The sequence below is a fragment of the Episyrphus balteatus genome, chromosome 1 (assembly GCF_945859705.1).
Source record: "Episyrphus balteatus chromosome 1, idEpiBalt1.1, whole genome shotgun sequence".
Taxonomy (NCBI): domain Eukaryota; kingdom Metazoa; phylum Arthropoda; class Insecta; order Diptera; family Syrphidae; genus Episyrphus; species Episyrphus balteatus.
This window is the reverse complement of record NC_079134.1, coordinates 173,222,661-173,246,070: the sequence shown is the minus strand read 5'-3', so window position 1 is coordinate 173,246,070 and position 23,410 is coordinate 173,222,661. Positions and strand designations below refer to the sequence as shown.

The following is a 23,410-nucleotide window of genomic DNA, read 5'->3' as shown; positions in this document are numbered from 1 at the left end:
AAAAAAAAATTACGTATACGCCATACGTTTTTTTTTTTGTATGGCTTATTTATTTTTAGGTTTATTTTAATGTTTTAATATGTTCGTAATGTACTTTGCCATACTTACTTAAAATGTCTCTCATAAAAGTAGTAAGCACTTGTACTAGGGGCCCCCAAAATTAAATATTTAGAGACCCCTAAAATAAAATTTTTTTAGCTAAGAATTGATAGTTCTTGGGGCCTCTGTTCTGAAGTAATAAATACATATTTTATTTTCCATCATCGCACATATTTTTTTTTATTTTTGGGCCTCTGAAAAATTATTTTTAGAGCCTCAAAATTAAGTGCTTAGAGGCCCCTTAAATATAATATCATTTTTTTGGAGCCAAGAATTAATGGGTATTGGGGCCTTTGTTCTGAAGTAATATTCGGAATGCCACCAACAACGTAATGTTTTTATTTTGGGCCCTGATGTATTTATGTTGGGGCCCCTGAATTTATATTTAATTTTCCATTTGATTGTTTTGAACCACTTTTGAGGATCTTCAAATAATATTTTTGTATTATTTGTGGTGGCAAAGATTTTTCAAGTAATATTTTTTGGGGCCCTAAGATAAAATTATAATTTTTCTTTTAAATAAGCAGTTTATTTTTTTGGAGCCCCTGGGGTAAACTTTTTTTAAAATCAATATACATATATTGTGTGGCTACCAATGCATTATACATTACACTGAATGACATAATTTGTCTCCCTGGTTACTTCGTAACTCAATTTATGCTAACAGTTTTCTTCTCTGCATTGTCTCCAGTGGGGGCTCTGGGGTCGGTCGGGGGCCCCGGGGCAACGCCCCGCTTGCCCCAAGGGAGTGTACGCCCCTGGCACCCCCTTTTGTAATATATCTCTTAAAAGGTAAGGAATTACTCTATCTATATCTATTAAATTCATTAAAATTGAACTCAGGTTTCAAAAGTTATAGCCAGATTTCTCGCGGTGGCAGCATTTTTAAATCTTGAATTATATGACATTTTACCAATTTTAAATTATTTTGGCAAACATCATGACACGCAAGCCTTTAAGTTATACATTTATAAAAGGCAAAGATTTACTCTATCTACTGCTATTTTATTTATTAAAATCGAAATCTGGGTTCGAAAGCTATAGCTAAATAAAAACAAAAGTTTTACCAAAAAAAAAAATTCGTTTTGAGCAGAAACGACATAAGTCCAGCGACTTTAAAGGCTTAAAAACCCGCTAAGACTTGAAAAAAAGTTAATATTTTTAAGGTTTTTAAATGCGTCTTTAGCTAGATTATAACTTGGCATACTCTAAATTTGAAGTGTTGTGGAGTTTTAACATAAAAAACAGTTTTTTGTTGCTCCTGAAAAGTAAGTGCTCATGGACTTATGCTGTTTCTGAAATAAACGATTCAATTTTGCCTCTGCCTCGTATCGTATTCGATAGCATTCGATAGTCTAAAATTGAAGGCTACTTCAACCAACTTAGCGTGCGTAACTGGAAGCAGCTGGGTGGATAACCTGGTCGATTTAGTTCCAGAGATGAACCCAAGATATTAGACAGTAAATTGTAAATTCTAGCACGCAGCGTTGTGTAATTTTAGTGTGTTTGGTTATCCCAACGGACGTTCTGGGTTCAAATCCAGATTTTATTACCAAGAGTTGTTTTTAAAACTATTTAAATAGGAATATTTCGAAATATTCGATATTCGAAAACATTTTTTTGTTGGTAGAGGGAGAGACAGGCGCAAATAACGATAACGGCTTGGTATTTGCCGTTTCATACAAAAAAAAAAAGTTTGCATATCTTAAGGCGTAAACATTCCATACTAAAATAATAATTGTTATCTTAACTGTAGGACGTTAAAAAATATGCAGAAACTTCCTCAAAAACACAGTTTAACTTATGTTGGTTAATTTTATTCTTTTAAGATTTGGTGCACGAGGATAATTTTAGCCTTGAAACCTGTCAAGTGCTGCTGACAAGAATTCAACATATATGTATGTAATTTAAAAAACTAAAATGTCAAGAAACAAACTGAAAATTTAACTATATACATACGAAAATATTAAATAAAAATGTAAAAAATGTTCTTTGAGGTTGAAGTTGTTTTGCTTTTTTTTGTATTTAATTCCTAAAATTATTGTTTGATTCCAAAATACCACACATACTTCACTGTGCGACTGTGCCTCACAAAAAAGCCACATTTTCACTTGTTTTTATGTATGTTTTCTTTGTTAATTCATATAACAACCACCATACCACTTGTCATGGCAAATAAGAAATTGCCAAAAATATTTCTCCAGATTATATCCCACAGCCAAAACAGTGCCTGAACTTCGAAGGAATAAATCATCCTTTTTTTGTGTGTGTATGACAACAGAAACAGTCAGAATAACATTTTTTTTTTCTTCTTCCTCTGACAGAAAAGTCATTGTGGATTGTCAGTAAGAGATAAACATCTGTTGGGGGATTAAAACCAAGCCAACCAAAAAAGGATTAAGGATAATGGTGAACGTGTGTTTAGACAGGACAAAACTCAAAGGTCGGTAATTAAGTTTTTTCAGAGAGCGCAACAATTAAGAATAAGTCTTAACGTTTTGGAAGACAAGTTCATGATGTAAGAAATGTTTTATGAGGTTATTTTTACTACCACTTTTACAGGCAATATGAGAGCAAGTTTTTTCATTCGCCATTAACCTTATATCACATTTATCCCTATGGTTCTTCAATTGTTGTATATTTCTAAAAAATTGAGACTTAAATAAATGAATATTTTCAGAAAACGAGTTTTCAAAATTCCTATATCCAATGTTTAAGAGAAACCTAGACTTTTGATATTATTCAGAATATTAATTTAAGTTTAACTTGAATTAAACTACAAAATGGAAAGTTAAAACACTCGTTTTTATAATTACTTTAAAGAATAAAATACAAACATTTTGATTCAAATAAAAAAGTAGTTCCAAAACAGCATTAAACTTCCAAGAAGAAAAAATAAAAAAAAAAAAGGACTTTCTTTCAGGGAAGAGTTTTTCAAATGCAATATGCAATGTGAAAGAGCATTCACAAAATTAAAATTTAATGATAAAAACTTTGTGACATTCTATTTGGGAAAAAAATAAGAACTTGTTGGGAGAGAAGTTTTTGTATTTAGCACTCAAGTTTGTGCCATTTCGTAAATTGTACATTTTATGGTTTTTCTCTTATAAAATATTTTTTTCCTCTTATGATTTCTTGGAAAAAGTAAAGACACGTTTTTTGCCCAAAATAGAATGAAAAAACACACAAAAGCTACTTTAAGTGAAATTAAGAGTAAGAACTTTTAAAAACAAAACTAAAAAGTAGAAAAAATATTGCCAAAACCAATCACCAAACTTTCTTCTTACGTGGTTATTTTATAAGAATCGATAAGGAAAACTATCCTACATCACATAAAATCTTATGTAGGAAAATGACTTTTAACTGTTTGGGTCTATAAAATCTGTTTAAATAACTTTCGGGATTGACCTCAAAAGTCGAATCACACAGAAGCTACGATTTATTAATTAAAAACGCCCTTTTCTATATTCTGAAAAATTGCTTCAATTTTAAAAACTAGCGAAACTTTTGCCATCTGCAGTATGGTTTATTCTAAAATAGAAATTATAGCATACTTTTGGTCAACCACAAATTAGGTTCAGTTGTTTTTAGGACAACAATGTGAAATTAAATTTATACCAAGTATTTTCTATTTCAGTAGCTACATTTTAAGATCAGAAAATTTCAAAAGCACGTAGAAAACTTTGAGATTCAAGCATTCCATAGATAAATAAAATGCACGACTGGGTCGCACGAACTTGCTCTTAGAATTTTTAAGACTTTTTATATAGAAATTTGGAAAATGTAGTTAGGTTCTATATAGGTATAAAAAAAAATAAAACAAAATTTGAAATCAAATTGCCCTCCAAAATAAGTATGCAGTTTTGATTGATATACACATTGAGACATTGTCAAAATCGTTAGAGCCGTTTTAAAAAAAACAAAACTAATTTTTTATAAATAATTTGTTGGAAAAAAAATAAAATTGGTATGCCATTTTGTAGGAAACACTAATCAACATGTAAAAACAAAATTTCAAAAAATTCAATGTCCCGTTTTCGAAAATTTTCAAATTGTTTTTAAAAATCCAAAAATTATTTTTTTCAAAATATTGTTTTTGGCTTACATATATAAAAATTATACAAATGCTTTTTTACAAAAAAACGGTTCTATGGCAGGTACAGTTAATAATGATTTTCAAAATAAAATTTTTTCATTGAAAGATAAACCTTGTCTTAAAACTTACTTCTAAATTGTTTAAACAAATCGTTGGAGCCGATTTTGAGCAATTTCAATTTTCCTAAAATCGGTTTATGGCAAGTACCGTTATTTTTGATCCAAAAAAATTAATTCCAAAAACCCCTTTGGTGAGTCGCCAAATAATGCTACATATGTACCAAGTTTGGACATCAATCGCACAGTGCGGCGATTGTATGGAGATGGTGGACAAAAATCAATTTTCCAAAAGGGAATTGATTTTGCAAAGAAAAATTGTTGTAGATGTAATAAAGAGAAATTCTAAAAATTTGACGAAATTTTCACGCCCCCTGCCACGCCCACTTTTGTATATGATTATTTATATCTAAAAAACGGCGTGCACCATTTGATTAAAATTTAGGATATTTGATTATCTAGATGAGTGTAAATATAAAAAAATAGTTTCGACCCTTTCCGCCCCTTGCCACGCCTACTTTTGTATATGATTGTTTATACCTTAAAAACGGTTTGCACCAAATTTAGGAAATTTGATTACCTAGATGAGTTAAAAAAATATAAAATAGTTTTGACCCTCTCCGCCATCTGCCACGCCCACTTTAGTGGCTAAACGCTTGCAAATTTTTCTTTTTCGTCTTTGACGACGCTTCTAAATGTAGTGTTTGTGTCTTCCACGACTAGTTCCCCTTCATCAAGAGGGGATACATTTTGCAGACATGTTAAAATGCTATCAGGAAGTGTAAGTCTATTTTTAAGATTAGCTTTATGATGCTTCTCGGCGAAAACATGAACATTGTTCCCATCCTCGAGGTTTTAGTCAAAAAACATAATTTGTATTTTAGATCATTTTTAAATTGTATGGAATATTTTGTGATTTTTTTTTATAAAAAAATCCATTTTTATAAATTTTTTAAAGATTTGACCTTGTCCTAGAAATGTTGAAAATTTTTCAGGTTAGCAAAAATTAGCATGAAAACTTTACATTTCCGCAAAGTAAAATATTAATACAGTGTAACGACACTAAAAATGTTACTATACTTTGCTAAAATTAATTTATAAACATAACCAAAATGGAAAAAAGCGTTAAAAAGCTGTTTTTTATGCATTGCTTCCCCCTCGGATGAAGATTTATGTCGAAATTTATCAATTTTTTTTCTTAAAACACTTTATCTGGCAGTTGCTAGTACTTAACTAATTTAAAATAAACTCAATATCTTCATCTTCTCCCCTGTTTTTGCCAAAACAAATCCACCTTTCAAAAAGTCGTTCATTTTTTCTGGTCCGACTTTGGCCTACAAAAAGGGAAATATTTTGAAGGTTAGCAGTGAAACTAAACGTGTTGTTAAAAAAACAATAACAACAGAAGATAATGGCATAAATCATTGTGCTACAATTTGCTACTACAACTTTGTAGGCTTAATTTAGATGAAATTTTATGCCTTAAAAAGGAATTTTTTTCGATAATTCACTAAAATTCAAATTTATTTAAAAAATTAAATAAAACTACTCATACAAGTTCTCAATGTATCCATGATTATTATTCACAAATAAAACAAAATAAAACTTTGGTACTTTTCTTACACGAACCAAATGAAAATGCACAAAAATAAAATCTCGAGCTATCACAATGACTAAAATTTTTTTCAGTGCTTTTGAAAGTCCCGCTAATCCCCCAAAATGAGCAAAACAAACTTAATAACAGCCAAAAACAGTAATTTAACATATGCTTGACCAGTTCCATAGCTAAGAAGATCAATATTGCATTTTTGTTTTTTTTATTTTTGTCCACTAGTCAACGCACTGTGAATCGGTCCATCCGTTTAGGCTGTAGCTTCGTTTACAGACAGACTGACAGACAGACAGACGGACTTCCGGGACCCACTTTTTTGGCATTCTCTATCATCGTAATGTCATGGAAAAATGCTATCTCAACTTTTTTTTTTAAGAATGCATAACTTGATGTATAGTACCTACATAATAATAAAATATTTTAAATTTTTACTTGCGATATATTATATCGCAAGTAAAAATTTAAAATATTTTTTTTTTTAGCTATACCTAAAAAAAACACTGATTTTTTAAGTGACTGTTTTTTTTTATCAAAAAATGTCCAATGTTCTTTTACAAATAAATATAATTTCTTAGCCTAACAGGGATATTTGTCTTTGTCAGGCTTCAGTTCAAGGTTTATCTTCCGGTAAATCTTCCGAACCTCATTTCGCTATAGCATATCTCTCTAAAAGAAAAGAGATCATTCAACTATAAATAAAACGTTAAGAAGTGGCAAATACACATACATATTTCAATTCAAAACATCAATTTAACATATTTTATATAACTTAAAATCATAATTATTCAGAATAGTTTTTTTTTAATTCATAATAATTCAAATACATATTTTAAAATTGCACTCCCTGATGTTTCGTTGCACATTTTTTTGCCGCTTCATGAAACATCATCATAATCATCATTACTCTTGAGCTAACAGGAAATGACTCCATAATGCCTGCCATTAACTAAAAAGCACTTTAAAATACATTTATATATAAATATATAAAAAAAAAATAAGGATGAACAAAAAAAAAAGTACAAAAAACGTGTATGAATTTTGAGTTCTTTGAAAGTTCTAGTTTTACATATAAAATGTACACATACGACTGAGCAAGCTTGTGACATCAGCTGGTAGGCAGTAGTAGCACTTGAAAAAATGCTTTCAGACAGCAGCAATTCACCTACCCAATACCAAATTGTAGACATATCCTTTTTTTTTTTGCAAAATTGGGAGTTGAATAACTAACAAAGTATTTTTACTTTAAAATTGAATGAACAAAAAAAAATATTATGAAAAAGATATATGAAATAAAATGCACGACAGAATCGCATTTAGCCACTCTTTTGGCTCAAGGCTAGAAATTATTCGGACAATGGTTAATATTTTCCATCGTAATGTTAAAAAATAGTTTAGAGCATAACCTTTTTACATGAAACCAGATATTGACAGGGCCAACAAAAAGGCAATAAAAAGTCTTGCTGTTGACATCAAAAAATAAAAATGGAAACGTTCTCTGACGTCATTGGCATTTATTTAATTAAATATTTACTTTTTTTTTTTGTTAACGTAAAAACCTTATTTTGATCCCTGCTGTTCTTTGTTCAGCTTATGTGTGTTGATGACGTTGGTAAAAACTAAAAATAGGTAGATATACAAAAAAAATGTGAATTTCTCTTTGCCAACAAAAAATTTAATCGTTTCAAAATTATTGCAAAAAATAAAATAAATACAATTCTTGTTGTCAGGGACATAGCAGCAGCTGTCACAAGGACTATTAACGATGTTGAGGAAAAACATCGTCCTTCTCACGCCATCGAATTAAAACCAGCGATGCGAATATGAGATTTCTTCTGCTTTATGTCGTCACTGGTTATTATGGTGGAAAAGAATTTATATAAGAACATACTTCTGCGTGGCAAAGATGTTTATGCCCAGGAACTAATTCGCAGTCAAGGGCTGATGGTTTGAGGTTATTTTACAATGAAAATTTAAAGAAATTTTATTTAAATTATGGAAGGCAGAAATAAATTCTGGCATGTTGGCACTCAAGTGATGAGGACACTTGAGTTTCAAACTTTTATCGATTTTTCTATAACAATCCCACTATTTTTTCTTACGTTCTTTGACCTCAGGGACTCGGAAATCACTTTAAAAAAAATTACGATGGATAGGTTTTCGAGATATGATTTTTTTTAAGTTTTTGTCGTTATTTTTCATCAATTCTCTTTTTTGATTTTTTATTTTTTTAAGTTTTTTATAATATTTTAATTTTAAAATTTTTTAAAAGGATACATATCGATAGAAAATTTAATTATCTACAAAAAATTACTTAATGCAAATTTTCAAATTCGGCTTGGTTTTCAAGTTATAGACAAAAACTCAAAAAGTAACAAAAAGAGTCGAAAATATTGATTGTTACAGAAATGGTCATATCTTTATAATTTATCCATAGCTTTTGAAGAAAACTATCTACTTATATTTTTCAGAATGTGTCCTACACAAGTAAAATTTTAAACTATGATGACTCGGAAGATTTTGATTTTTTCATTCAATAAGAATTTTTTTTTGGCAAAAATTTCCTATAAAAATTCGATTTTTTAAAATGTTTTGACACATTGCACTTAAAAATCTAGAATGACGCAGAAAAGTTGTTCTAGTATTTCGTACTTATTTATTTAGCTTTGAGGTGGTTTTTCTGTTAAGATTGATTGTTTATTACTCAAGATATAGATCAAATACTATGTTTGCTAGGAAAAATAACGACAAAAAACTTTGAAAAATCATATCTCGAAAACCTATCCATAAACATTTTTTTAGATAAGATTTTCAAGTTTTCTAAACTCAAATCTATACGAAAAGTAAAACGGCACTTAGTGTCCAAAAATATTTAATTTTATTGTAAACTAGTGTAATTTTTCTTTCTACCCCAAAAAGCCTAGTCCATTAAGAAGTTCTGTTTTAAAAAACTATCCAACATCATAACCCTTTTCATAACTTAAACAACAAAATGATATGCAGATGTTTATCTTTATTTATTTAATTTTTTACCATCACTTTTTCAGTGTTAAAAGTCCTTAGACAGGATAAAAAATTCAAAAAAAAAGGTAAAAAAAAACTTTCATCACATAAATGATTACATCATTAGAATAATGCATACACCATGCATGGTGATGATATAGTTTCGTCCTTTTTTTTTCATTTTGTTTAAGATAAAACCACAAGTGCAACCACACTGCAGGCGAACCGCAAAAATGTGTTGTGTAAAGGACAACGAAAATTGAGTGAAGTTTTATACAATATTTTCCGAGAGATGATGAAGATTTAGCACGTTTTGTGCAGCATAATGCGCTCCTATGCAACAAAAGCTGTAAAAGGCTCATTTTTCATATGACAAAAAAAAAAAAGATGTTTATGTTTAGAAATAAATAAAAAAGAAAAACTGACATCAGGTGAAAATGAATGTAGGTATATTAAGCAAAGGAAAGAATTCTATTTGTCATGGTCACTATCAGCATCAGCATGCTTTTAACCGAATTGAATAATTTACTTAAATAATGAAATAGAAAATTGATTTAAAAATATTAGATATATGAAAACCGTTTGGAAATATGAATGAATCTTTAACCTTGAAACCTTTTTAAAAGGTTCAAATGAAACACTATGCTTTCTGTCCTTGACATAAATCAAAAACAAATAGAAAAAAAAAATAAGAAAAACATTCAAAAACCTCTTACAAACCGTGTTCTTTTGTTTATATATATATTTCAAAAAAAAAAAAATGCCTCCAAAATGATGGAGTGTGCCATTTGTGATATTCACGTTGACATGTGAGATGTTGTTGAGTTTATTGACTGATGAGACATGGATTGGCAGAAGTAAAAAATAAACTTTCATGACAGAATAGGATTATATGAAGCAGACGAAATTTTATGGGTAAGGGAATGTTCATTTCAGCGTGTGGACAAAGTAAGTTTTTTTTTCAAGTTTGAATTTATTTTTAAGTAAACAGTGATTTTTTAGTGTTTAAATTTAATTAAAAAAAATCTTATTTTAGTATACGAGGAAGTATGAAAGTAAGAAAGAAAATCTTTAAGTAACATTAAAATCGACTTGATTAAAAAAAAAAGTGATTGTCTGTAAAGTCGGTTTACGGACGATAATTTCACGTGATAACTTTGTGCTTTTGTTAAAAAAAAATAATCTAAAAATTATTTATTTGTAAACGTTCATGTAAAAAAATTTATAAGATATAAAAAAAAAACCTAACTTTTTTCTTCTAACACCATTAAATCCAATTTTTTCTATCAAAACCTATAGTAAAATTCATACCATCTGTTGTTTCAGCTCAAATTATTCATTTCAACCATGTCTGCACGACATCTACAAAAAAAGCTAACATTTGAACACAATCAGTTTTCATCAAAATAAGCAAAAAAGCAATCCTTTTTATCTTCTAACACCATTAAATCCATTTTTTGATATTACAACCTATAATGTATTTTATAACATCTGAAAGCTTACTATTTCACCTTTTATATGATGCTTCAATCATATTTCTACAATGCTTACAAACAAATTTAGAAATTTTTAAAGCCAACCATGTCGAAATTTTAAACTGAGAATGCGGATGGCCACAGGTGTTTTGAGGTATTTCTAAAGTTTTTTAATTTAACATTGTGTTGCTTTTAGTAAATGTACATTGTACAGTTATGTTTGATATACCAAATGAAAATGCTCTAGATCAAAAGAAAGAACTTGTTGAAAAGTGGAACTTTATTTTACCGTTATCTCAAAAATGTTAAACGAAATTGATTGAAATTGCACAAATATATTCCTGCTTAATATCTATCTTAAGTATAAATTTCATTTTTTTATCTGTTGAAGAAAAAATATAAAAATAAAAAACGGTCAAAACACTTGGGACAAAAAAAACTTGTTTTTCCCGTTATTCGGTCAAAAATCATTTAAGAATACCAATTTTTTCGCATGCATGTGCACGACCATAAACAATATATATTTTACAAGTTTGAGACATTTTGACACGCTCCAAAAAAATTGCTAAAAATAAAAAACCACCCATATACCCCTTAAAAAGTAGGTGTTTTTCAAAAATTCATATTTCGAAACGCAGAGATTTAGAAAAAAAATCTTTTGAATGGCATTTTTCAAGTCGTCAAAAAAAAAATTTCCCCTTCCCATAATCACTACTTTGTCAAAGGTCTACCACATGTTTAAGTTTTAAAAAACTTGGTTTTATAACTTGGTTATGAAATTTTCTAGAATTTTTTCAATACCATTGTCAGCATTAAAATAAATTTAAAAAAATTCAATTTTCTACAACTTCGCGTTTAGAAAAAAGACCATTTTTTCAATTTTGTTTTACCCCTATTTACCCTATTTAATGATTGATTTTTTTCAAAATCCTTCATTAGTATTCAACTTTAGGTTATTATCTTTCAAACAAGCTATAGAAAATGTTTGTATCTCCAAAAGTTTATTTTTAATTTTTAATTGAAATTTATGCCGCACTGCTAAAAATTTTAGGCTGAACGGGAGAAAATGGCGTCACTTTTTCGTGGATGCTGCCAGGGTTCATCGATTTATAAGACTTTATAGCGTCAAAAACATGCTCCAAAGCCCTCCAGCTTGTAGTTTATGACTTAGAAAGAGCCTAAGTTGCATATTTTAACAACGATCTGTACCATTCTCATCGGCTTTATTCCAACAGAAAAGGACCAAAACCAAAAGAAATGAATACTTCAAAATATCTATCTACTCTCATATTTGAATGCATCAATATACCTGATTCATAATGTACCTACCTTTACATATTTCCAATTGCAATAGGTAACCACAATTCAAGTTTTTCGAATTTCATTCAAAAAATTTTGCTTTTGATTGCATATTCACTGGCAGAGTTTTAATAATATTATTTCATTCTCCATTAACACACAAAAGTAAAAACAAATCTTTTAAGCCCCAAACAATTGAAGGGATTAAAAATTCCATCCACAGGATTTCAACTTCACATAATACATTTACACATACCTACATTAATGCGAATACAAATAAATAAATAAATAATGCAAATTAAAGCAAAATATCTCTGTTAAAAATGACTTAAGTATTCAATATTTAATGCAAAAGAGAATAAATTTGATGGATTTTCGATTTATGAGTTGAGTATGAGATTTATAAAATCCTCAAAATGACATTTAAAAAAATTTTACATATCAGCTATTGGAAAGGGATTTTATGTGTTATAGACGAGATTATATCGAATATTTAAAAAAAATATCATCAACAAAATAATACTTACAAGTGGCGCCCAACGTGGGACCCTATAAACTAAAAAAAAAGCCTTCAAAACCTTAAAAAAATTAATAACTTAAATAAATTAATTGTAGGCTCTAGTAACGTTATTTTTCAGAATAGAGGGTCTCGCGTTGGGCGCCAAGTTGAAATTGCATACAAAAACGTGAATTGAATTAGAGTTTTACTAATTTAAAGGTTAAAAGTGTTACAACTTAAATTAAATGTAATGTCCTTTCATTATATAATAGGTTCCACATCGATTTTTCAACACATGCATTCGTAGATAAAATCTCAAAAAATTGACAACTTCATTAGGCCTTCTCTTCAAAAAGCTCAAATTTCAAAATCATGTTTCGAATTCATCAAATCGATTCAGCATAATATTGAATACGTTTTCAAATAAAACCAAATTACGATCAGAACAGAACATCGTTAACTCATCAGTGGAATTCATCACACCTCTCTAGCTGCTGTCTATATGATGTCGAAACATTATGAAAATCTCTATTCATGAATTTCTAAATTACTTCCACATGACACAGCAGCATATCCTTATTTCTTCAACAACCAAACAAAACAAAAAAAACAAAATTCACCCAAAAATCCATCCAGAATATTCAATTTCAATAAATAGAAACATACACACAACCCAAAAACCCACCCAACCCCTCAAAAAACCAATAAGACTTCAGGAAATTTCAAAAGAAACTCCCTGGAACGTGTTTTTTCCGAGAATAGGAAGAACTAATTTACCTTTTACCAGTACACTTCCGTCGTCCTTCGGAACAACCGTCTGTCCAACCGACATACAGACCGACCGACCGATACACCATGAATGTGGATGATGAAATGCGTCATGATGAAAATTTCCTTTTTCTAAAAAAAAAAGGAGGCGAGTGAGTACATGACGTTAACATGAGAGATTATCGCTCAAGCTTACATTTTGGGAATACAAATTCTGACATCACATATAAATGTAAGGCATGGTGGCAGCTTCATGAATGCTCAGTACCAAATTATTCAATCTTGTCGATGTGCATCGGGTTGATGTCTCCTCTTTGGGGAACGTGACATTAGCATGGATAGAGTACCAAATAATTACTTTAAGAAATAGAGAGAATTTTTCTCATTTTCATTTTACCCTCGAGGATAGGATAGGTTACATTTTGTATACAAGTCAATAACTTTTTTTTTTCTTCCAAGGCTCTATATAAATCGAAATGTCATCCTTGTTTGTGTATATTCAGTTCAATGAATTTAGTTTTCTGTTGAAACAAATTTTATTTTGGGTCCATTTGGAGAAACCTTTAACCGCGACAGAAAATACGAAAATATTTACGAGTCCTTAAAATTATTTCTTAGCAATAAAATAATCGAGTCTCCTTGTAGTTGTCAACGAAACGAAAAAATAAAATAAATATTGTACTTTTCTCAAAGGGATCCTTTGATCCAAAAGCATCGATAAGTAAGAGTATATGGAAGAAAATATTTTGTCGTGCGTCATTTAGAGTTGCCTTTTTGTTCACATTTCTTTTTTTTTGTTCTTCGTATTTTGTGTTTGTTTATGTGACGCAAATTGTTTCTTTACTGTGGACAAAATAAGGATTTGTTTATATTTTAGTTCACAGAGGATTAATTTTTAGGCCATGGATAGATTCTGTTATATAGTCTGTCTTTTCTGATGGAAAGGTCTATAATGCTTTTTGTGTGATTGAAATCTCGTAATAGACAGTTGTGTCTCTTAGGAATTTATTTTTAAATAAATGTCAACGAGTCAAGGTTAATAATTGATGTTATTGTCATATGGAAAGGATCTTGCTATAAGTGGAGTAACTAAAGCTCAAAAATTGGCAATATTAGGGAACCCGGCCGAACAGCTTAGATTTTGATGATCTTTTTTTTCAAACGTCGGTAATTAAAAATACTTTAAAGTCTATAGATTGAAAATTGCCGGTGTTGCCGTTTTGATTTTTTAAATTTAATTGAAGATTTTTGTGAACAAAAACAAATTTTTTTCAAAAATTTTTCTTAAATTTCATAAATTAATTGATGCCAAAAGATTGTCTAGGAAATTCAAGGAAAAAAATATATGGGAGTGAGGGACAATCTTCCATAGTTCAAGCGATAGATGCAATTTTCTTATTAATTGAATTCAAACACAAAAAAAAATATTTGAACACAACGGCAACACCTACAATATTCAAATATACATTTTTTAAAAGCTAGAAGCTTAGTCATATATGTAAAATAAAAATTAAGTTAATTGAATGAACGGCTTTTGAAAGAATGGTAATTGAACTCAGATTTTTGAAAAAAAAAAATTATTGAAAAATTTTAACATGTCGTTTTTTAAACTTGGTCGTAATATAAAATGCATTTATTTTAAAATTTTTTTGGCCGCATTTATTATGATTTCAAATTATAAAAGGAAATGTCAATATGTATTACGGTTTATGAAAAAAATTAAAAAGTATTTCATTTTCGAAGAACTTTTTTTTATAAAAGTTTTGAAAAAAAAAAATGTAACTTATTTTTTTTTAAAGTTCAACATCTAAACATAAAATTATTTTTTATTCATTTAATAACCCTTACTGTTGAAAGTTAAATAGCAAAAATTTAAATTTCCTATTTACCACAGTCTTTGAGAAAATTAATTATTTCAATGCAAACATTCAGTTTTAATAAAAAAAACCTTGCAATTGAAATAATTTTTCATTTTTTTTTTTCAAAAGTGTTATATATTTTACCTTTTTTGCTTCGAAATTCAACTGATAATATTTATGGCCAAAAATTTTTTTTAAATAAATTCATATTTTATTAGAAAAACTTTGAAAAAAGTCATTTTAAATTTTTCTAATAACATTTTTTTTTAATTCTGAGTTTGAGGACCATTTTTTCAAAAAGCCTTGATTAAATTTAGTGGATTTAAATTTAAGAGATAAGATTGAGCTTCTGGCTTTTCAAAAATGTATTTTAAAATATTGTAGGTGTTGCCGTTGTTTTCAAAATATTTTTTTTGTGTTTGAGGTCAGAATGTTAGAAAATTGGATTTATTGCTTAAACGATGGAAGATTGTCCTTTACAGCCTTTTATATATTTTCCTTAAATTACCTAGAGAATCTTTTGCTATCATTTGTTTTATGAAATTTAAGCAAAAAAAAATGGTTTTGTTAAAAAAAAAAATTAATTTTAATTTTAAAAAACAATACGGCAACACGGGCAATTTTTAATCTATAGACTTTAAAGTATTTTTAATTACCTACGTTTGAAAAAAAAATCGTCAAAATCAGAGCTGTTCGGCCGGGTTCCCTAATAATTTGCTTTAGTTACTCTACTATATATTTATTTTGGGAATAGAGTTTACAATTTTTTTTAAAACAATCATTTTTCATGAAAAAAAGTGAAAAAATCAAACTTTTTTTCTTCTAACACTTATCAAAAACCTATAATATAATTTACACCATCTAAAAGTCTACTGTTTCAGCTCAAAATATGCATATCAACCATGTCTGCAATTTTCATCAAAAAAAAAGCAAACAAATCAATCTTTTTTATCTTCTAACAGCATTGAATCCATTTTTTTATAGGACAACTTATATTAAATTTTATATCATCTGAAAGCTTATTATTTAACCTTTTATATGACTTTTCAATAATATTTCAACGATGCCTACAAAAAAAAAATAGAATTTTTTAAAGCCAACCATGTCGAAATTTCAAACTGAGATTACGATGCTTCCAGGATCTTGGGCAACAGATCTCCACAGGTGTTTTGTGGTATTTCTGAAGTTTTTAAATTAGACATTGTGTAGCTTGCACTGCTAAAAAATTCAGGTGGAACGGGAAAAAATGGCGTCACTTTTTGGTGGATGTTAGCAAGTTTCATCGATTTATAAGACGTTATCACGTCAAAAACTAACTGGTTGGGCAGGGCCGTCTTTAACTATCTTGGGGCCCTTGGGCACACAACAATTTGGGGCCCTTTCGGAAAGTAAAATAAGTACAATGGTTGGTTTAAAAGGGCTGCCAATATATCGTTCCATATAAAGTACCTAGTGTCTTTATTATTGGTAGAGGGTGCCAATAATACGCGCATTGAGACATCAAACGTTGCCACTGCCAATAATTGTACATTTTATACTGCCAATAATTTCCCTGTACCGGTTATAAGTTTCTGTTTGAAGAATTGGAAAAAAGAGCTAAACGGATTGATAGATTTGCTAAAAACTCGATACAGACGATTTGTACGTGATTTCCAAGAGCCGTTATTTTATTTTATTTTATTTTATTTTATTTTATTTTATTTTATTTTATTTTATTTTATTTTATTTTATTTTATTTTATTTTATTTTATTTTATTTTATTTTATTTTATTTTATTTTATTTTATTTTATTTTATTTTATTTTATTTTATTTTATTTTATTTTATTTTATTTTATTTTATTTTATTTTATTTTATTTTATTTTATTTTATTTTATTTTATTTTATTTTATTTTATTTTATTTTATTTTATTTTATTTTATTTTATTTTAATGTCTCCTTTTTAACGGATATCTCCAATATAAAGTTTTCCAGATATTGCAATTTTCTCAAAAACGGAAAAGGATTTTGCTTTGAAAAAAAAATTTTTTTTTGTGAAAAATCAAATTTTCGAAAACGGGACATTGAATTTTTTTGAAATTTTGTTTTTAGATGTTGATTAGTGATTTCTACAAAATGGCATACCAATTTTATTTTAAAACTTTTTTTCCAAAAAATCATTTATAAAAAATTAGTTTTTTAAAAAACGGCTCTAACGATTTTGAAAATTTTTTTTCTAAAAATGCATGTTAATCCTTCCTTCCTTTTTCTCGGCGCTGTCATGATCTCGATGTCGAGGGGATCATAACCTTCCCACGTTACTGCTTCACACTAGTGATCTGACTGTGGGGTTCGCCGGGTTGACCTCAGAAATCGGCGGCAAGCCTCCCGGTTTTGTATTGTTCCGTTTCTGAGGCCAACTGAATGCTGGTGTTTTTGCATTTGCTTGTACCAGGAGTTTTTAGGCCTACCTTTCTTTTTATTTCGTTAATGCATGTTAATATATCAATCAAAACTGCATACTTGTTTTGGAGGGCAATTTAATTGTAGATTTTATTTTTTTAAACGAATTTTATTTTTTTCTTCAAATTTCTATACAAAAAGTTTTAAAAATAAAGCAACTTTAACTCTAAGAGCAAGTTCGTGCGACCCAGTCGTGCATTTTATTTCTTAAACTTTTTCCAACGGAAAAAGTATTGATGTTTTTTTTGCCAACGAATTGATTCTTTTTTTGTCTTTTAATACGAATCTACACATATTTTTACACTGATTTTAACACGCACTACAAATTTTACAGTTTTGCGAACTTCCAACGAAATTATTATTTAAGGAAAAAGATAATGGTTCTCTTCCATTATCTTCGTTGTTTTTATTAATAATAAATAATCTTACCTACAGTGGAAAAAAAATTTATTTTTCTTGTTTTTTGAAAATAATATTGTCTTATTTTTTGGAAAATTTAATTTGGGTTTGGTCGTTTGGATTTAAATTTTTGTCCGCATACAACGCCACATAATTTGTTTTCATTTTGAAAACATATTGTATTTTCCGTATAGGTGTAGAAAAAACTTTATTTGGTTGCCATATAAAAACTAAAAATTTTTGGTAGATGGTCTGCCCGACAAAAATGTTTTGAGAATAAATTTGTGAGAGAAATTTTCCTTCGGGGCCCCCCTGAGAATGGGGGCCCTGGGCACGGGCCCCGTGTGCCCTTATGGTAAAGACGGCATTGTGGTTGGGGATTTTACCCTTTTATATTTTCTTTTTGGTCATAAGGGTTTTCAGTCATTTATCAATCACCACTAACACAAAAAACTTTAAGAAAGGATAACGACATTTTTAAAAATTAATTTTAACTTTCATTCCAATACTCTTTCGAAGAACCGATTCTTAAAAATTGTAAAAACAATACTATGAGTTACGAGTATATACTTAATTTCACCTTAAGGATTAACGTCACACCAATTTGATATTCATTAAAATGTATTTAAAAAAAAAAGATAATTACTTTTTTAAGATTTTTATCAAACTCTTGCGTCGTCCTTGTAATTACATCGAAAGGATAAAAAGAAGTAATCACGTTACATATGAACATATACTTACTCCTTTGTTAAAAACGATGTTAATATCTTTTTTGTTTTCACATACAGGATACAGGATGTATTCTGTTCTGAATAATAAAAGGAAATTCATAAACAACAATAATAAAGAGAGAGTAAAAATAAAAAAGAAAAAGAAAAGTTTTTTTAATGCAGCATCAACCGTGGATAAAATGCATGATTGAACATATCCTTAAGAGTAAACAATTTACTGAATGACAGGTCAGATATTATTTTTGTTGTTGTGAATTCTGGTAATCTGGAAAATATATATACGAAATAATGGAGTGAAATATTTTCAAATAAATTTGCATTTAAATAAACCTTCTGAGTTTTAACGCATGTCCTTCAAAAAAGTAATTTATTAAGTGCATGGGATAGTGAAGTTTTAATTACTATAATTCTCGGAACTGTGTTTCGGTGAAATATTATTTTCATTCTTTTCTGAGAAATTTACGCTACTCAAGGCTTTTGTAATATAAATTTCGAAAAATCGTCAGATGGATGCGTTGATTTTCATATTCTTGATTTTTTTTTTCTGAGTATCCTGGATCCTGGAAAAAAAAATAGTGAAATAATAATTTCTACTGGGATTTCTTAAAACATAAAAAACCAAATAAAACCAACTTAAAACAATTAGAATTCCAAGTCAAGCATAAAGAATCCCCAAAATTACACCAATAAAACACTCGGATCCTTTGCAAATTAACACAATGAAAAGGCTCAAGGAAATAAGTGCGTGCGAGCCTAACAATATACTTGAATAAACACAATAATAAAATTTCCTTAATTCCAAGCCACAGAAAAAAAAAACCTCAAGGCAATAAGAAAAGGAATCATCATCATGCCCACGAAAGTCCTTTTTTTTGTTCCTTTTGTCATCATGAAGAATAATGAGGACAAGAAAATTTCATCAATAAAAAAAAAAAAAAAACAATTAAGGAAATTAAAGATTGTTGCGAAAATGGCAGGCGCGTTGGCAATGAGAAACCCAATAAAAGAAGATCGCTTTGAGCACTTTTGTTTGGTTATTTTTTACAATTCCGTTAATATTGATTTAAGGGTTTTTTGCCTCAAAAAGTATTGTTTAAAAATTTAAAAGAAATAACCAATCTTAAGATGAAAGGATACAATTAGGTAAACAATTTTGTGAATACTTGCAACCTTCCAAGAAAGATACCGATTTAAAAATTAACTTGTTATGATTTTGCTAACAGCTTTAATCAACCCTGTCTCTGCAAGTCAAGTCCAGAAATCAAGGAAATCATATTTTGATTAACCCCAAAATTACAATCACCATTCAGCTGTATTACTGGTATTATGACATTATGAGTGGCTGTGGGAATTGTCTTGTTTCAATAATATTTCCTGCAACAATAATAATAATGATAATTATCATGTGCGCAATTAGCGCAATATGAATACGAACAAGAACATTGTTAGAATGTGTGTTTCGTATGGCATTTTAAGGGTGTTGTAATAATACAAGAGTATTTTCCATTAATTGCATAGTTGTTGGCAAGTAATTATCGAGAAATTGGAGTCTAATTGTAATTAAAATCAAAACAAATTATTTCCAGTAACTGGGATTGTATGAAAAAGACTGTCATTAGGTTTAAAGTTAGATTTGAATAGTTGTTTTTTTTTTTTTTTGTTTTTAGTTCAAACAGAGGTTTCAGAATTATATTTGGAAATAATTTTTAATTTAATAGTTCAGCAGCCTTAACCATGTCATTTCTGTAAAGGAAAACCGTGCATCAAATCAAATAGGCAAATAGACTAAAACAATTTTTTTGAATTTTCCTAAATCTAAATTTTCAATATCTTAAAAAAAAAAACAGTTAAAATCATGTCAAACAAAATATAATAAACATGCTTATCATTATTAGTACCTTAGTATATTGGCTTAACCTCGAGTTGGCTTTTGTTGGGCCTTTTTCGTTAAGACCACCAACCTACTCAGGGTTAACTTTAATCTCGCCACTGAGAAGCGGCCTTAAGATAAAAAAGAGTTGAAAAATTTTCATTTATTGGTCTTTATAGAAAGATGATGATCATACTGAAATGTACAGAAGAATTCACTTAACAAACGAAAATTCTCAGGTCGACTAAAGATAATAAACTAAGGGCCAGTGGCCAGTTTGTTCACAGTCGATTATCTTTTAATCAAGGATTATTCCATAGAAAAATCCTTTTTTAAAAAATAATTTGAATTAATGATAAATTTGACCAATTATTTGAACTATTAATGTTTATGTTGAATCGGGCTTTTTTGGTCACTTCCTTTTACATAGAGGAAGGAATACCTAGAGAACCGACTTCGGGGGGTTGTTCTCTTCGACCCTACAAGCTGCAATGAGAGAAAAAACTCCACAGTGGCTATATGTGTTAGTTTCCCCGTGCATTTTAAATGGCACTAACACATTCAACTGTGGAGTTTTGCTCAATGCGCTCAGTGCGCAACTGAGTTGAACAAAAAAAATTCGTTGAATTCAAAAATTGAAAAATAAAATTAAATTTTCAGAAAAAAATCCTTTTTTGTCACTTAATCAATAAGAAATATATATAATATTACTTTTTATTGCTTTTAGCATAAAAATTCAACAATATATATGAATTTTATTGTTAAAAACTGTAAATATAAAAAAAAAGAAGTACAAGTGCACCCTAATCTCACCACGAAAAATATGAACAGCGCCTTATTTCCAATAGACAAAAATAGCTCAAAGGTGAGTATTTTGACAGATGAAAATAAAAAAAAAATCGCGTGAAGTACAGATGTAAAAGTTTATTTTTCATTAATTTATTTTTCAGACAAATTGCTGTTTGCTGATATTACCCGGACATGTTTCGAAGACGAATGAAAATAAAAAGCAGTAAAACAAGGAACCTGTGACAAGGAACAATAATAGTGTCTTTACAATGTCTTTACAATGTCCTCGGTAATCCTCGTCGCGACGGAAGTCTCAACCTCATCAGTTTCACAGTCGCTGTCACCCCTCCAATCGTTTTCTATTTCATCGACGTTATCCTCCATATGGACAGATAATGAAAATGCGGCCCTACCCATAGAGGGTGATGAATGATGATATAATCACATTGTGTACTGTGGGTAAACCAGGCAGTGGAAAACGTTCACATCGCCACCATGATCATTACCACCACCATCACATTCAGCGACAGCAGCATCAGTAGCACCAGTGAAGGCGATCATAACCATTCCAAGAAACGTTTCAAAAACCCAAAGCCTGACTACTCCAGTGGAGACAAAATATCCTCATTGTCAGATGGTGATCCGTATGAAGTTAATTTGGTCCTTAGAGCTGCGGGAAGAATGAAGTTTATGTAATAAGAATCCAGTATTCACTCAGCCACTCAAGCCTACAGTCAATTTTTTTATTTTTCTTGCAGAACCACAGAGTACCTCTTGCATCGAAGCATATCCAGTTTCGCAGATCAACTCCAGACAAACTTCACCTCTGATCTAAGACAAATCTTGCACATTGTGTTCCTTATGGACATATCCCCCTCGTGGGTACACTATCGAGTTGGTTCCCTCATAAAATCCACCCCCAATTCCAGTTCGAAACAATACCGGACGCACTCGCAACTGTGGAGGAGGCTTCAGCGGAATATGCTCTTCAACTTCAACACCCTTTTCCGAATTTGGCCTGACCAAATCTGTTGGTGTGTTTCGCGATTGTTTTGTCCATCAACTGAGAGATTAGAAAGAAAATAACAAAAAAGCACATGGAAAGAATAGCCACTCAACAGATAGCAACTCCAAAATATATAGAAAACTACATTTTATTTAAAGTGCAAGTGCAATGTATATAAATTTAATAAAATAGGTACATTATTTTTTTGATTTTAAAAATATAAATTTAAATAAAAAAAAAGAACTGAACAAAATGCATTAACAAAAAATAAAATGAAATAGGTATATAAAGTAAATTGTTTTGACGCTTATTTATGCGTTTTATACAAAAATGAAAAGAAAAGTTGGGAAGTGATTATTTACATTCACTAAAGAAACAGGTGGCGTTGAGAAAAGAAACGATCTAAGGTGTTTTGGTCATTTATCAATTTTAAGATAAGAAAAGCTTTAAAATGAAAAACTTTCGAATTTGGGACTCAATTACATTTTAATCATCACAATAGAGAAATAAGATTGGACATGGCATCGTTTTACATACAAACAAATAATTTCTTCATGCGGTTGAGTCCACGGCCAGCCATGAACGATTCAATTTGTTGTTCGTTCAGAGTGGTTGAGCTTGATCAGGTCGATGTTCCTATCGGCATGTTTGATTTCATAGTCAACAGGGTTACAAAATCCCAAACCCTTCAATCCAAATAGATTTTGTCTGTAAGTTGGGTCTGAAATGACAATAAAATTCATTGGTTAAAAACATTTGTGTATTTGTATGATCATGTGCAAACCTTTACATAATCAGAGAGATTTCCGAATGTAGGAGGGAAGAGACCTTGTTTCTTGAAGTTGGTTTTGTAGATACGGGCAATTTGACGGAACATGTTGTCTGAGATGGTGTCCAAATGACCACGGTATTTCGATCAATGGCAGCAGGCAGTTGTCCTCTCAAACACACTTCTCTAGGAGTTTTGATCAGAATAGGAGTAATTATTTTTTACTGTTCTCTATTCTCACTTATCTTTTGCATCTCACTTATCTTTTACACTTTTATTTATAAAACAAAACAATTTTGCTCGAAAAAATTTGAACAAAATTTATTTTGCAACAAATAAAAATCAGAATTCGAGAACTGTCACCTGTCACTTTTGATTAATTTTTTTTTTGAGCTACGACGCCATTTTGTTTTTGAATCCACCACTCACACGTATTCATGGATAAGAAAAAAAGAGTAAAATAAGAGAGTTTTCTCTTATTCACCTCAAATAAAATTTGCGGGTGTTTTAGGCAAGGGGGGTACGAGTCGGGTCTCTAGGTATTCCTTCCTCTATGTCCTTTTATATGCAAATAAAAATCTTTATTTCATACTTTCTCCCTACGTTTCGTCGTAATTTCTCGACTTCTTCAGGGGTGTTTTA

At 29.6% G+C, this 23,410-nt stretch overlaps 1 protein-coding gene and 1 long non-coding RNA gene across 7 annotated transcripts in view; one reads left to right on the top strand and one right to left on the bottom strand.

Moving 5' to 3' along the window:
• Window positions 1–13,572, bottom strand: part of LOC129907776 (uncharacterized) — a 68,821-nt gene extending 55,249 nt beyond the window's left edge. For 4 of the 6 annotated variants that reach the window (XR_008771151.1, XR_008771149.1, XR_008771148.1 and 1 more), the window contains exons 1-2: window positions 13,324–13,572; window positions 12,914–13,261 (exon numbers count right to left, since the gene is read on the bottom strand). This is a non-coding gene — a long non-coding RNA (uncharacterized LOC129907776). Of the gene's footprint in view, window positions 1–6,623; window positions 6,820–12,913; window positions 13,262–13,323 lie in introns of those variants that run through there. The other 2 variants (XR_008771150.1, XR_008771152.1) reach the window with 2 other exon arrangements.
• A 7,916-nt stretch (window positions 13,573–21,488) lies between these two features.
• On the top strand, window positions 21,489–22,079 carry LOC129907772 (lateral signaling target protein 2 homolog). Its single transcript, XM_055984142.1, has 2 exons — window positions 21,489–21,679; window positions 21,752–22,079. Exons 1-2 carry the CDS (start codon window positions 21,489–21,491, stop codon window positions 22,077–22,079), a joined length of 519 nt encoding a protein of 172 aa, XP_055840117.1.
• Window positions 22,080–23,410: the final 1,331 nt, after the last annotated feature.

Coding starts and splice junctions, on each gene's coding strand:
- LOC129907772 (XM_055984142.1), top strand. CDS start 21,489: ATGATCATTACCACCACCATCACATTCAGCGACAGCAGCATCAGTAGC. Junction 21,680..21,751: donor AGAGCTGCGGGAAGAATGAA/GTTTATGTAATA, acceptor TTTTTCTTGCAG/AACCACAGAGTACCTCTTGC.